Below are 15516 nucleotides of genomic sequence, written 5' to 3'. Positions count from 1 at the left end.
TATTAATAATATATATATTATATAAATAATTTTGTATACAAGCTACTTCTAAAAAATTTTCTTGTATAAATATGTTTGTTAAAAAATACTATTTTAAAAAAATCTGACAGCGCATTTTTGAATTAAAAAAAATTGTTTTAAACATAATTATTAATGATCAATTTACCACAAGCGGCCGTAGCGGAGCATTGAATTAATCTAACTTGAAGTAAAATCTATTGTCTTAATCTCTGGCAGCAAATAAAAATTTCAGATAATATATATATTTTTTTTTCATATTAAAAGGAGTTAATCCCACGATAGTTAAAAAATACATAAATACATATTCTTCCTTTCAGTATACGATGTTAAAATATTAATTATATAATTATAAATAGAATAATAATTAATAGTAATAACTAATGCTAAGACTAGGATGAGATTTCATTCTTATTAATTAAATGATTTTTTTTTTTTTTTTATTTATACAGTACTCTCGCCATCAGTTGCGACAGACAGAGTTTGTAATTTGGGAACTGAGTAATTTTCAACATGGCCAGATCCTCCGTGAATTCGTGAATTAGTCCGTTCTAAGGTAGAAGGTGCTGACGGAGTATCTTGATTTACTTTTGGCGGAATTGGCGGTGGACTAGTCTGTATAAATAATTAATAATTAGCAATTATCTATATTAAGAGAATAAGAAAAATTTTGTGTCCAGGATAGTCATATTTAGGCTGCATTTGAAAATGCTCTATCTCTAGATACATAATTAAGAAATGACCTTGTATCTTGTGAACTATTGAATTTTTTAAAGATATAAGCTCACTCCGACATTACATTCATCGAGACCTTTCATTTGAGTACCCACATGCATTTTGATATATTTTCCATATATACATATATAAATATATAAAATATATGAAAAATTGATGTGGGTACTCAAATGAAAGGCCTCGATGAGTGTAACTTCGGGATGAGCTTATATCTTTAAAAAATTCAATAGTTAAGAGAGTACAGTGAAATTTAACAAATATCTTGTGAAATATTGACATTTTTAAAGATATAAGCTCACTCCGACATTACTCTCATCGAGACCTTTCATTTGAGTACCCACATCAATTTTTCATATATTTTATATATTTATATATATGTATATATGAAAAATATATGAAAATGCATGTGGGTACTCAAATGAAAGCTCTTGATGAGTGTATCATCGGGATGAGCTTATATCTTTAAAAACGTCAATATTTTAAAAAATACAGTGCAATTTAATAAAATTCATTATTTAATAAAGCAAAATTTTAATCATTTATAGTATTCATAGTATTGCAAGGTTGCTAGTTATTATTTAAAAATATTAAAAATAAATAAAATTACCTCTTGATCTAATATAGTTTGGGACCCTTGGAATGTAGTTGTTCTACAACTGATAAAGCTGCTAGTAGAAATATTCAGAGATTGATTTATCACAGAAGGCGGTGAAATATTCATAATATCATTAGTCCTCGATCTAGGCTCAAAATCTTCGTAGCTAAGATTATTTAAATTAGACAAGTGTTGTTGAAAATCTAAAAGGCTGGTTGTCGAAATACCCGAATCTCTCAAATCATTAGTGTCCCTTAAATTGGAAGAATCATTCGAATTACTATCAATAATATCATCCTCAGTGCTCCAATCAGTATTCCGTCGCTGAGTAGCTAATCTTTTAGGAGGAGCTGGAGGTGCGGGTATCCCAACAACAGTAGTTGCATTATTTGATTCACGTTTATCTGGAGTACAACCACGAGGTGGTAGAGGCGGTGCTTGTTCAGGTGAGGTTGATTCTATGTTAATTGTCGTGGTTGTAGTAGCTGTTGTTGTTATTATTGTTTCTGTTGTTGATGGGGGTCCAGGTTCACTCCAAGAGATTCTTATATTAGCTATAGACCCTCCATCTTGCCCATCAGTCGGCGTAGGCAACGAATGTCGAAGAGGTAACTTTGGACTTAGAGGCTTACTGAGTGTCCTGTGATGAGTGAGTCTTGGTGGTGTTGATCCGTAACCAACAGATCGGGGCCGCACTTCACGTTGTGGTATTGGAGGTGGTGTTCCATCAACTCTTGTATAAAATCCCTCATCTTCTGGCAATCCATCACTGTCAGCATGTGATAATCTTGATCCTATAGTATCTAAAGTTGCTGGTCGTTGTTTATCATTATTACTATTATTATTACTATAACTACTACCATTATTATTGGTGTTATTTATCGGCAATGGTGGCAACGGTGAATTAATAATACTGTCTTGATGAATAGTACGTTGTCTTGTTAAATTACCCAGACTTTGTTTCAACTGTGTGAACCTTTCAATCAATCTTTTGTGAAGTGGTTGAACTCCTGGTGGTGCTATTTGTCCATGAAGGACAAGACCTGATTCGAGGACACTTATTTGATCAAGAATTAAATTTTTTAATTTATTAACATGTGGTAGCATTTCAGGATTTTGTCGAGAAAATTCACCAGTCAAAAATGCCTCTTGATATTTTGTTATTCCTCCCATAACATTAGCATCTATTATTCCCTGCAATCTCATGCTGAATGGATTAATATTACGATGTGGCTCGGCGGTATATTGAGCGACCAAACGACGCAATTCATTTTCAACGTTTTGCATTGTTTCACATGCATACTGGACTGGGGCCAATAATTCAGAGCGCCTTTCAATTACTTCAAACCAACGTAATATACCTGGTAATTTAGCTTCTGTGGTTAATGTTGTGCGTTCTATCCACAGTGATTTAAATTCATTTTCACGGTCAACTGGACCTCGGTGGAGCGGTCGATCAAATGTAAATTTACGTACATCATTTACTAAATAAAATGCTACAACACGCTCTGGTATTTCTCCAACTGTACATGCTAAACTACCTTCCTCTGGTATTGGTTTGACATTACAAATTTGAATATCTACGATAATAAATAACTTATTAATTAATTTATTTAATTTATTAAATAATATATTATTAATAATAATTATATTGAGACAACTTACATTGACCTTCAGCTGTTATAATACTCTCATCCGGTGGGGAATTTTTCATTAGTATTTGCGCACTTGGAAATTCTGTTTGAAGTCTTTGAGTAAAGGCACCTATTCTCTCATACTCCAAACCACGATAAATAAATAATTTATTCTGTAATTTAATATTAAACAAAAGGTAAGTATTTATAAGTGGAGTCAACGATTTTAATTTTTATTTTTTTGAATGAAATTTTTATTTGATTTTATTGATATATTTTTTTTGAAAAATGCATAAAAAAATGAGCAATTAAAAAAAAAAAAGTTGATTATCACAATTTTAACAAATTTTCAAAAAAATTTATACATTTTTTAGAAAATTGTGATATTCAACTTTTTTTTTTAATTGTAAATTTTTTTGTGTACTTTAAAAAAAAAAATATATCAAAATATCAAAAAAAGATAAAATATAAATTTTATCCAAAAACATGAAAGCCAAAATTTTTTCCAACTTTCAAAGATAATTTTTTAATTGAAATATTAATTTTTTGATATTTTCAATATCACCGCCATAAATCCACCGTAAAAATAAAGAAATTAAAAAAAAAATTATGATGATCCATCAATTCATCTATTTTTTATGGCCAAAAATAGGTCTGACCCTAAATTATTATTTAATTATAATAAATAATTAATAATTAATAAACTTACCCGAACAAATAGTGGAAAACTAAGACCATAAAATCCAACCCGAAAATATTCTGGTTCAGGTCTTAATTGTGTTAATATATTATCCAAAAATTTAGCTTGCATCTTCAAAATTTGACTGAGCTTTGCATAATCATATAACCGGGTTTCATAAAGCCCAGCTAGCTCTTTACAAAGTGGAATCCCTTTTTCCCAACACTTACCACGATCAAAATAATGAATTATTTGATAATAGAGGAGTTCCTTCCTTTGCCACTCGGCTTGTTGAGGATGTGCATGATCAGCAGGTAGTATAGTTCCGTCCCAACTTAATTGATCAGCATAAAGTTTCATCGTGAATCCCGCTTCGGTGTAATTTTCAGCTGCCAAATGGAGATCATGAAGCTTGTAAATGTATCGTAAATACATTTCCTTGCGGTTGAATTCATTCTTGTAAAAATTCTGCAGAAACAATGAAATAGGTCCCATGAATATTTATTATTTCATCAATATTGATATAAAAACAATAAATTTATTAAACCACACTGAACAAGTATCTATTTAATAATAATCCTCTTTATATACTAACTGTGAAGAAACAAACACCTATATATAGTTTCTTTTCACGGTCAATTATCACTCGTAATAATAAAATGAATTTAATGATCAGAGAAATAATATCTATATTATTAACGTTAACATGATAATTGATAATAAATAAGAATATTATTTTCTTACCAATAAATTGACCGTGCATGACATCCGTTTGTCACGGTTCTCGTCACCTTGTATAACACTTCGATAGTCTAAAAGTCGTTCGAGAAGCCTCGTAACTGAAGTAATAAATGCTGTTCCACTGTCTTTCCACGTTGGATCTTCTGATTGTACGCGATCTAATAGCCTTTGTATGAAAAAGAAAAAAAAATTAATATAAATAATTAATATAAAATTTTTTTTCTTTTAAATTGAAGATTGATATTGACATTTTTGGAGAACCAGCAGATAAGATAAAAAGTGAAGCAAAAAGGCTGATTCTAAAATAATATTACAGGTTTACAAATAGTGATTATAAATTGTTAATTATCAATTATTAAAAATTTTTTTTTGTTTTTCTCTTCTCTCAAATCTCTTAAATCAATCTTTACAGATTTTATTTTCTGTTTCTGTTGAAAAATATTGATTGAAAAGAATTAAAAATGATGAAATTCGAATTCTTTTCAATAATTTCAATTCTTTTGTTTGTAAGGTAAAGGACCCAATTATTGACACTGACCTAGTTGTTTGACACTTGAAATTTTGTTCTAATTAAAAAAATAAAATGTTCTCAAAAAATCAATTATCTTAAAATTTATAACTCAAAAAATATATTTATTAATTTATTAGAGTTGACTTGTTTTTTTTAATTAAAATAAAATTGCAAGTGTCAATAACTAGGTCTTGTACTTTACATATAGATATACAGTTTGCATGGAGTGACCGCTTTTCAATTCTTTTCTATCAGTTTTTTTAACTAAGGGTTTATAAATATTAACTAAACATTCTACACATAAAAATGTAAGATATTGTTGTGAATTCCCGAAGGCGTTTCTTTTCAAATAAATATAAATATAAATTAACTTACACAGCGCTAAGATGCTCCCTTCAAGCAGCATTAAAATTTTAATAAGCAAAATTAACCAAATGCAAGGTGATTAATAAATGAATTATTAAAATAAATTTAATAAATAATACTCACATTGTATTGAATAATTGGCGGTATTCATCATCTCCTTTATTTTCGCTTATCAAAATATCTAATTTATCAATAAGCTCAGATTCAACAGACTTAAAGCTGCCTCTAGCTCGCTGCTCGCACTCCATCATGTCGAAAAAAATATGCAGAGTTGCTTTACGTAGCTCACTTTCAGGAACAAGGGTAACTTCGAGAAATGGTCCAACCATACCCGGTATAAATTCTAATTTACGTTCACCCAAGTGGGACCACATTGACAATATTTGAAATCCCATAAGTACTCTCATATCACCGTATCTTTCAACAATTTTTTCCCGTTTTACTTCAGAAAATTTTTCCAATTGAAGTGATGGTTGTGTTAAATAATTAACAGCTAAATTAAAATAGGTAGACCACAGTTGAGAATCAAAATTACCATGAAGAAATTTAAATGCCAATGGTTGTGCCAATTCTTGTAATGATTTTAAAATAACATTATTAGCTTGCATTCTCATAACTAACCAATCTGGTGAAAATATTTCTTGACGTACAAGATCTTTTAATACTAAAAACACACGTAATAAAAAATCTTTAAGCGGTTTACGATCATTATTATGAGTTGTTAATTCTTCCCATAATCTTGCATAGTGATACTCGTCTAATTGTTGAATAAGCCCTATTAAACAGGCCACTAGAGATCCTAATACAGGACCACTTGCATTTATAATAATTAATATTGTTTGTATTAAAACATCTAATATAGACAGACAAATTATTTCAATGTCATGGTGAATACAATTATTCACCTTATTATTATCAAATCCACGTTTATATAAAAAACTTAATATTTCACCAAGTATATCTGTACAAGATCTTAATTCTTCTCTTCTGGCTAAATGTATTCTTAAATGACGGCAAATAGTTATTAATAATAAATTTCTACTTTCATCATCTTGAAATAATATTGAAGTAACAAAATTTTTTATAGCTGTTAATTTTGCTTGAAGTAATTGTGGTGGTGGATCACGTGGTACTGAATCAAGCATTGTACATGATAATTTAGCCACTTCTAGTACCGGTAATACTACTTCTAATTGTTCAAATACTGAAGATATTGATAATAATAATGCTACTTGAGAATATAATACAGTATCATATGTTAATTGAAGCATTTTATTTAATGCTGAAAATACACAGTATAAATCACGCTTGAAACTGTCCTCAAATTGTCCAGCAGTAGCACGTGCAAATAATAATCTACTTTGTATTATAAATTTAAATATATACTCAAGTGAACGAAAACATTTCATAATAGGCTCTTGTTTTTCAGCAGCAGTAACCCAATCAGCGCAATGTTGAACACTGCTCAGTAAACCTTTATAAACTAACGCTGCTGCAAAATGTCCAGATATATAAGCATCTATAACTGGCTTGAAATGTTGAAATTTAGAATCCTCTAAATGACTAAAAATTGAAACCAATACTTGGAATACTAATCCTGAGTGGGCTGTTGAATTACCATCCTCAGTATGAAACATTGCAAATAATGCATCAAGTATGTCTTGTAAAAATTTAACAAGCTCTTCACCGTCTAAACGTAACACACGTCCCAAAGCTTCTGATATTTTTTCTGGATGTGCTTTCCATTGTAATAAACTCAATAAATCAACATTTTGAGTTAACTTTGTGCTACACAATAATGTTTTTATAAATACAGCTTCTTTTGATGATCTTGTAAATCCTGTTACACTTTGATTATTTGATTCTCGGGCGTTTGATGGTAATGATAGGTAACTCAATGAATCTAATTTACTCTTTTCTTCGCATTTATATAAATAAAGCTCGTGTAGGCCGTCTTGAATAGTAGCACCACCATCTGGTTCCATTAAACGGACAAATGCAAAATCAAATAATTTTTTGTCACTTTTTTCACGAGCTAAAATTTTATAAAAATAATTTATATTTAATATTTTTTTACTATATATACATGTAGTGGAAAAAAATTTTTGTTTTTTCAAAACTTACTGGAACAATGACGAAATTCAAATCTTATATGGCTACCGTAAAATTTTTCAATTGGCACAGCTAATCTTACAGTTTCGCCCCAATAAGGACTATTGTGATGATATATTACTAAACTTTGGTATTCTGAACTACCTTCCATACCAGCAGCCCCAAATAGACAGCCTTCCAGTGGTTTTCCTTCAGCATCAAGTACCAACATTGTTACCTACATACAAATTAATAAATTGATAAAAATAATTATTATTATTGTATTTATCTCTAGATACACAATTAAGAAATGACCATCTATCTTGTGAACTATTGAGATTTTTAAAGATATAAGCTCATCCCGATGTTAAACTCATCAATACCTTTTATTTGAGTACCCACATCAATTTTTAATATATTTTATATAATTATATATATGAATATATGAAAAATATATGAAAATGCATTTGGGTACTCAAATGAAAGCTCTTGATGAGTGTATCATCGGGATGAGCTTGTATCTTTAAAAAAGTAAATAGTTAAGAAATTACAATGTAATTTAACAAATATCTTGTGAAATATTGACATTTTTAAAGATATAAGCTCATCCCGACATTACACTCATCGAGACCTTTCATTTTATTCGAGTATCCACATCAATTTTTCATATATTTTATATATTTATATATATTATATATATGAATATATGAAAAATATATCAAAATGCATGTGGGTACTCAAATGAAAGCTCTTGACGAGTGTAACATCAAGATGAGCTTAGATCTTTAACAATGTCAATAGTTAAGAAAGTACAGTGCAATTTAATAAATATCTTGTGAACTAATGACATTTTTAAAGATATAAGCTCATCCCGATGTTACACTCATCGAGACCTTTCATTTGAGTACCCACATCAATTTTTCATATATTTTATATATTATATATATATATGAATATATGAAAAATATATAAAAATGCATGTGGGTACTCAAATGAAAGCTCTTGATGAGTGTAACATCAAAATGAGCTTATATCTTTAAAAATGTAAATATTCAAGAAAGTACAGTGCAATTTAACAGAATTCATTATTTAATAAAGCAAAATTTCATTTTTTTTAGTTTACAAATCACGGCAGTCACATAGTGACTGCAAGGTTGTTATTTATTATTATTTATTGATAAAAATAAATTTACCTCAATATTTTTACCAGTAGATTTACCACCACGCTCAAATTCTCCGCGTTCTAGTCTCAGGTACAAATCATTTCTCACATCACCCGGCATTATGACATCAGAAAAACCAAGTTTACGCGTTAAACATAAATTTTTAAATAAATGTGGATGTTCATCACGAACTTGAGATAGTTCTCCATGTAAAACTCGAAGAGACACTACTATTCCATAATTTGGTTGGCCCGGTAACGGTGAACATTTATTATTTTTTATTATTTGTTCATGTAATTGATGAAATTCTTTTTCTTCTCCTTGATAAACCTTAAAAAAAAATAAAAACAATTAATTATTAATTTAGTTAATTAATTAATTATTATTACTTTTATTTATTTAATTCTGAATGGCTGATAAATAAATAAATGAGTAAATAATGAAACCTTGAATGTCATTTCAAGTTCTTCAGTATGATCCTGAGCAGCTTCAGCTAGAGATAAAACTCCAACTCCATGTGGTCGGCGATAGACAACTCCACCAGATTTATTTTTATTAGAATCAGAGTAAAGCATACGACCACAACGCATAACATGAGCAATTACGTATAAATCACGACTTAGATCTGCGTTACCAAGATCAGTAAAAATAGTACAATTGCTGTGAAGTTTTTCAACATAATTTGAAAAACCCTCTTTGGAAATTCTAACGAGAAATCTTTCACTTAAATATTCATTGCGGCGAGAATCCCACAGGGAAAAATATATTTCAGTGTCCTCTCCCACTGAATGTCCGAAATCTCGCATGCAAAAATAAAGATGATGAGTTAAAACTTTTTTTTGCTCTTTCCGACGAAGGGTTCCACGTGCTGATGCACCTTGAGAATTTTCAGCGCTTTGTAAGTGCTAAAAAAAAAGAAAGAATAATAATTATTATAATCATTATTTATAGTATAAGAACATATTCTTATCATTATCATAATAATTACCACATGGTAAAGTTCCACTACTGACATAGAGTCTGGTTCGACCATGTGCGCTCCTTGACGTGGAACCAAATCTAATCCAAGTTTTCTTAAACATAAGAATTTTTAAAATTACATATAATAAATATAAAATATTTTCTTTAAATCTACATAGAATTTTTTTTTATTCATTTAATCAGATGGTTTTTAAAATTATTTTATTTACTTAAAGACACCTATTTAAACTGTAGATAGTTATGTATGTATTTAATAATGTAGTGGGCGGAATAAAACTGTTATAATATATATCGTGACGCATTCATATTTCTTGGAAGATATTCAACCATTAAGAAAGTGCATTGATATATATACTTGCAATTTATGTATATTTTTATGATAGAGAAATTGAAATTCATCTGACAATTTTTAAGAAATTTTTTAACTAATAAATTGTACCAAGAAAAATTTATTTTAAAAATTCTAGTTTTAGAAACTCTAAAAAATTACAAGTGCAATTTTTTATAAATAATTTTCTAGTCCTAGTTTTTTATTAAAAAAATTATCAAGTGTTTGCTAATTTCAATGTAATATTTTTAATAATAATTAAGTTAGCAGATATCTAAAAATTAAAAAATTTTCTTTACCGAATAAATTATGACAAAAAAATTTCATTTGTAAAAAATTTGAAAAGCTTTAAGTAGAATTTAAAAAAAAAATTTTTTTTGCTCCAATTTAATAAATGAAAAAAATTAAAAATATTAGCTAACTTTTTAGTATTATAAATTTATAACAATATATATGAATTGCTGTATAGAATCATAATATATAGTATTTTTTAATTAATAAACTATAAAGGACAATTTCGGGTGATTTAAAAATTTTTTTTTATCATTTTTACTGTGTATTAAAAAGAAGATAAGAGACTCTTCTGGTTGATGGAATGTCTCAAAACCAATGTTAGTTATAGGTATATCAATGGCAATAGATACACTCCAACACATATATATGCATATACATATATACATATAAAAATTTATATATAAAAATGATTGGTAAGAGATAATTGATAAAAGAGTAAGAGTGTAAGAATGTAAGAGACTTTAATGCGTGGATCAGAGACTGGAAAGTTCACCTAATGTTATATCTTCTATCCTATTCTTTTATACAGTTTACACTTAAGATATTAGTAAGTATCTTTCAGTTAAGTGCCTGGGTTATATCTTGGTGTCTTGGTGTCTTGGTGTCTTGCTGTTTTGGACCTATGTCCCTTTCCAAAGATATCGGTTATATTATTCTTATTATTTTTTTTTCGCTGGTTTTTGCTGGTACCTGCTGTAAATATATATGTACATACTTAACATTTTTTCGCGCTTACTGTACTACTATAACAATAATAGTTACAGAATTAAAAAAAAAACATATTCTTCTTAAATTTTATCAGCATTAACCATCACTTTTACATAAATTAAGAGTTGTATTTTATTTAATTAAATGATATTGAAATTAGCAGACTTCTGATAATTTTTCTAACAAATTAATTATTAGAAAAAAAATATTTAAAAAAATTCTCACTTATAATTTTTTTAAATTTCTAAATGTGGAATTATTTTGCTAAATTTATTTGTTATAAAAATCTAAAATTTGTTAATTTCAGTATCATTAAATTAAAATTTTTCTCATTAAACAAAAAATTATAGAAAATTCGCTTATTAAATATTAACAGTTGTAGTGATCTAATACAATATATTTTTATATAATAAGTAATAAAGATGTTACGAAATTAATTACAACTGATATTATAATATAAATTATCATTATTATTAAATCGGTTTAAATGTAATAACTCGAATTGTATCAACGACCTTAATCACAGTTCAAGGTGTAAAAGATATTAAATGTACTTTAGATATAAGTATTAGTTACAATTTGCAGTATGTATTAGAGTAATAAACCTAAGTAATTTTTTTTTATTTTAACAAATTATAAATTTGAAATTAAAAATTAAACTTATGATAATCAGTGCACGGAATTTTCCAATGCAACAACGAAATAATAATTATAATATCATAATATAATATAATAGATGTCAGGGTTAAATCTCGCGAGTTGCAAGTTACAATACGAGTCAAGTCCTCTCTCCTCAATTACAATTAGTCCCATAATACCAATCCTACATTACGTATTATTAAATGTACTTTACCTTCCGCTTTACTCAATACATACAAAAATATTTTTTATATTTGTACATATATTATAATAATAATACATGATATAATTTAATAATAGGTTGTTCGTTTTATAATTTTGAGTTTTTTATTAAACTCCAATATGAATATATAGAATAAATAAAATATTCTTTTATATTTCTTCTCCATAATGTATAATATTATTATTATATTAAATATGATATTATAATGACAACTAATTGTTTAAAATTTTCCATTAAACATTAAATATTTATACTAGTACAGTACAATAGTATTTATATTAAAACGGAGAATAATAAAAAAAAAAGAAGAAATATTAATTAAAATCTAAAAGCTTGATAAAATTAGCTTTAGTTTTAAGCTTAATACACTATTTGCATAAAACACATTACGCTTAAATCTAAATTTTCATTTCCATCTCCAACAGCAGCAGCAACAATTTTAAATCTCCAGCAATCTTGAGAATGGGTAAAAGTTAAGCAAAGGTAAAGGAGAAACAGGTTCTTGTTCTCGTTTTCATTCTCAGCATGGTATTCACCGTGCTGCAAACCTTGGCTTACCCATCTAACACCATCCAGTACTCCACCATATAATATACCTATTTCATGTTATATTATGTATAGCTTTGTCTGATCGGTCTCTTCGAGTCTGTTCAACTCATCCGGTATATACAATTTTCTTGGTGTGAGTACATATTAAGAATTCAGCTTTCTATATATATATTCAACTATTCAACCACATATTGGCAGTGGTTACTGCATTCTATTTATTTATCATTCCAAGATGATGATAATGATCTTGATGGTATAGTTGAACAAAGTAAATGCAGAAAACAAAAAATCTTTTATTAACTTGGGTACTTGTGTGTACATACATACTGTCTAAGTATGTAATATTAAGATGGCTGAAGATTTTGTTTTCATTGAAGAATCATAAAACATTTGTACACCTTGAAAATGTAAATTTAAACATAAATATTAACAAATACATCTCAAAAAAATATATCTACAATAATATCCAAATTAAGAGACATCTGGTAATTTTTAGAATTTTTTTAATAAATAAATTATAAAGAAGAAAAATTTATTTAAAAAATTTCTTCTTTAGAAGCTATAAAAAATTACAAGGGCAATTTTTTATAAATTATTTTCTAGTCCTAGTTTTTTTATTAAAAAAAAAAATAAAATAAAATTTCATTTGTAAAAAATTTGAAAAACTAAGTGCAATTTTTTATAAATAATTTTCTAGCCTTAGTTTTTTATTAAAAAAAAAATAAAATTTAATTTGTAAAAAACTTGAAAAACTTCAAGTGCAATTTAAAATTTTAAGAAGCTCTAAAAAATTATAAATGCAATTTTTTAAAAACGATTTTTTAGACTTAATTTATATTTATAAAAAATTAAAAAATTGTCAAGTGTCTGCTAATTTAAATGTCATTGTGTGTATTGGTATTTTTTGAAGCATAATGTAGTACTTACATATTTAATATAAAAGAAGAAATGGAAGAAATAATATGTAAGTATATGTGTACGTATATGGCGGGTGGTGGGGCCCACGCAACTTCACCAGCAAACTAATAGAAAGAGAGATACAATAATTCCAGGCACTAGCACATATGTACAGCATACAGGCACAGCCAGTTGATTCTCAGTCCAGTCACTCAGAGTCGCTTTTCGGGCCCTGAGTTGGCGCGACGCGCGTCTTTTATAACCGCTATTTCTTTTTTCTTTTTTTTTTCTGTTCTTCGTTGAGTCGAGTTGTTGAGCCCTGAAGCCTGAGTCTGCCCAAGCCCCCAAGCATCGAGTGCTTTTTTCTTTTATTCAGTGTTGTTTTTTTTTTTTTTTTTAATTATTATTTAACAAAAATATATTCAACTAATTATTAATAATAATTAGAAGAAAAAAATTAAATAATTTTGTGATAATTTAAAATTTGGAGTTTTATAAAAATTAGGTGAGGTGATTTACTCTTAAATTGTGATTGTTATTATTATTTTAAGAATTAAAGTTTGAAAGTGAATGTTTAATGTGATTGTTGTTACATCTGATTCAAAATAACGGGGAAAAAAAAAAAGAAATTGAAATTGTTTATTTAATAATCGGAGCATTATGTTCGTTAATGAGTAATTAAAAGTTGTTATATACACTATCAACATTATACAAGATACATACGCAATTGTTTATCTATTTAATACATATATTAAATACATCTGAGAGTAATAAAATGAGTCTTTATAGTTAACAATCTAGCCTCGAGCTAGAACTATTACGTCAAGCAATTTCTGTAAAGTTTTCATACACCATAATTTAAAAAACTAGATAAAATAGTTTTTTACATGCGGTATTATTATTTTTAATATGATAATAATATTTTAAATAAATAAAAAAGGCACTCAAGTAAATCGAGTTTTGCTTTCACAGCCTTTCATTATTATTTATGAAAATTAAGATAATAATAAAGTAAGCCGACAATTTTTATTTTTTGATTTTGCTTAATTTATTAAATTAGAACTGAAAAAGTTTTTTTTTTTAATAGCACAGTTTTTCAAACTTTTTACAAATGAAATTAAAAAAAATTTTTTTTAATAATTTTTTCAGTAAGAAAAATTCTAAAAAAAAAATGTCATTTTTAAAAAACTTGAAAAAATGCAAGTGCAATTTTAAAAAAATATTTTTTTGCTCTAATTTAATTGAAAAAAAATTAAAAACGTCGGCTAACTTTAGTATTATTATTATTTAATTAAATATCTACACTTTATAAAATTGCATACTCATTATGATAAATAGATTTAAATAAATTACTCAATTATCGTAATCATGTTTTAAAATCTTATTTTAAAATATTTTTGTTATCAAATCTTTTGAAAATAATCTAAACTATATAGCAAAAGAATATAGTTTAAATTTTTTGATAAATTAACACGTTTAACTATGAATTTTGGTTTTTTTTGTATTTATTTATATTTTTTTAATTCAACTCCAATATTTAAATTGATCAAAACTCATAAGTAATTTAAATAATGTATAATGAATTACTTATTATATGATGACGTTAAATTGAATCAGAGATTAATTAGTAATCTAATCTTTAAATTGTGACAATTTTTTTATTAGTCATTTCATTGTTAATAATTACTACTTTTATATCCTTTATCTAGTGTAATATAGTTAGTAAAATAAATTATGAGTGAGTGATTATTATTTAACTCATCCGGCATGAATTATAAAGCTGAGTGCACACTGCACCAACTTTAATTTTTAAATAAAATAATAGTTATAAATTATATTTTACTATAAAAAAAAATCAACATTACTGACGGTCTAAATAATTAAAATTTTTTAAATTTAATTGTTAAAAAGCAAGTAGACAGTAATGTATAAATAAAAAGAAATTTCTTCTTATGTTAAAAATAAATTCTTTCAATAATTAAAATAAATCTAGCATTTAAGACATTTGTAATGAATTTTATTCGTTTAAATTGAGTCAAATGAACTCAAGGACGTCAGTAGTTAATATCAGTATTATTTGTAACTATTGTTTAAATTAGAATATTTAAAAATGAATTTTAGTTATCAAATAATATTTTGTCAATGATTAATTTAGTTTAAATTATTATTGTTAAATTTTATTTGATAATATGGAGAATTTATCTGATAAATAATTTTTAAGAAGAGTTTCTTAGTAAAAAATTTAATTGACAACTGACCTCTTAGTTATATCACTCAATCAATTGGTTAATAACCCCCAATAAATGTACATACTATACTATTTAACAAAAACATATTTCTAACTTGTTTTTAAAAGCAAAATAA

At 26.8% G+C, this 15516-nt stretch overlaps 2 protein-coding genes across 5 annotated transcripts in view; one reads left to right on the top strand and one right to left on the bottom strand.

The window, feature by feature from the left end:
- Nucleotides 1-178: 178 nt before the first annotated feature.
- LOC123260375 (dedicator of cytokinesis protein 3) overlaps nucleotides 179-15516 on the bottom strand; it is a 23376-nt gene continuing 8038 nt past the window's right edge. The window contains exons 5-15 of one of the 2 annotated variants that reach the window (XM_044721434.1): nucleotides 9522-9606; nucleotides 8980-9438; nucleotides 8564-8863; nucleotides 7404-7608; nucleotides 5403-7314; nucleotides 5289-5306; nucleotides 4406-4568; nucleotides 3692-4129; nucleotides 3014-3155; nucleotides 1361-2928; nucleotides 179-633 (exon numbers count right to left, since the gene is read on the bottom strand). In XM_044721434.1, coding sequence (XP_044577369.1) covers nucleotides 463-633; nucleotides 1361-2928; nucleotides 3014-3155; nucleotides 3692-4129; nucleotides 4406-4568; nucleotides 5289-5306; nucleotides 5403-7314; nucleotides 7404-7608; nucleotides 8564-8863; nucleotides 8980-9438; nucleotides 9522-9606 — 5461 coding nt within the window. In that variant the 3' untranslated portion in view covers nucleotides 179-462. The remainder of the gene's footprint in view (nucleotides 634-1360; nucleotides 2929-3013; nucleotides 3156-3691; nucleotides 4130-4405; nucleotides 4569-5288; nucleotides 5307-5402; nucleotides 7315-7403; nucleotides 7609-8563; nucleotides 8864-8979; nucleotides 9439-9521; nucleotides 9607-15516) is intronic. The other variant, XM_044721435.1, reaches the window with a different exon arrangement.
- LOC123260382 (innexin inx3) overlaps nucleotides 13636-15516 on the top strand; it is a 4026-nt gene continuing 2145 nt past the window's right edge. Inside the window, exon 1 of one of the 3 annotated variants that reach the window (XM_044721443.1) lies at nucleotides 13636-13657. The gene's annotated coding sequence lies outside the window, so the exon portion shown is untranslated. Of the gene's footprint in view, nucleotides 13658-14025; nucleotides 14045-15043; nucleotides 15063-15516 lie in introns of those variants that run through there. The other 2 variants (XM_044721444.1, XM_044721445.1) reach the window with 2 other exon arrangements.

Source organism: Cotesia glomerata, linkage group LG3, assembly GCF_020080835.1.
Source record: "Cotesia glomerata isolate CgM1 linkage group LG3, MPM_Cglom_v2.3, whole genome shotgun sequence".
Lineage (NCBI taxonomy): Eukaryota > Metazoa > Arthropoda > Insecta > Hymenoptera > Braconidae > Cotesia > Cotesia glomerata.
The sequence above is the reverse complement of the archived record's forward strand: the minus strand, read 5'-3'. Positions and strand labels throughout refer to the sequence as shown.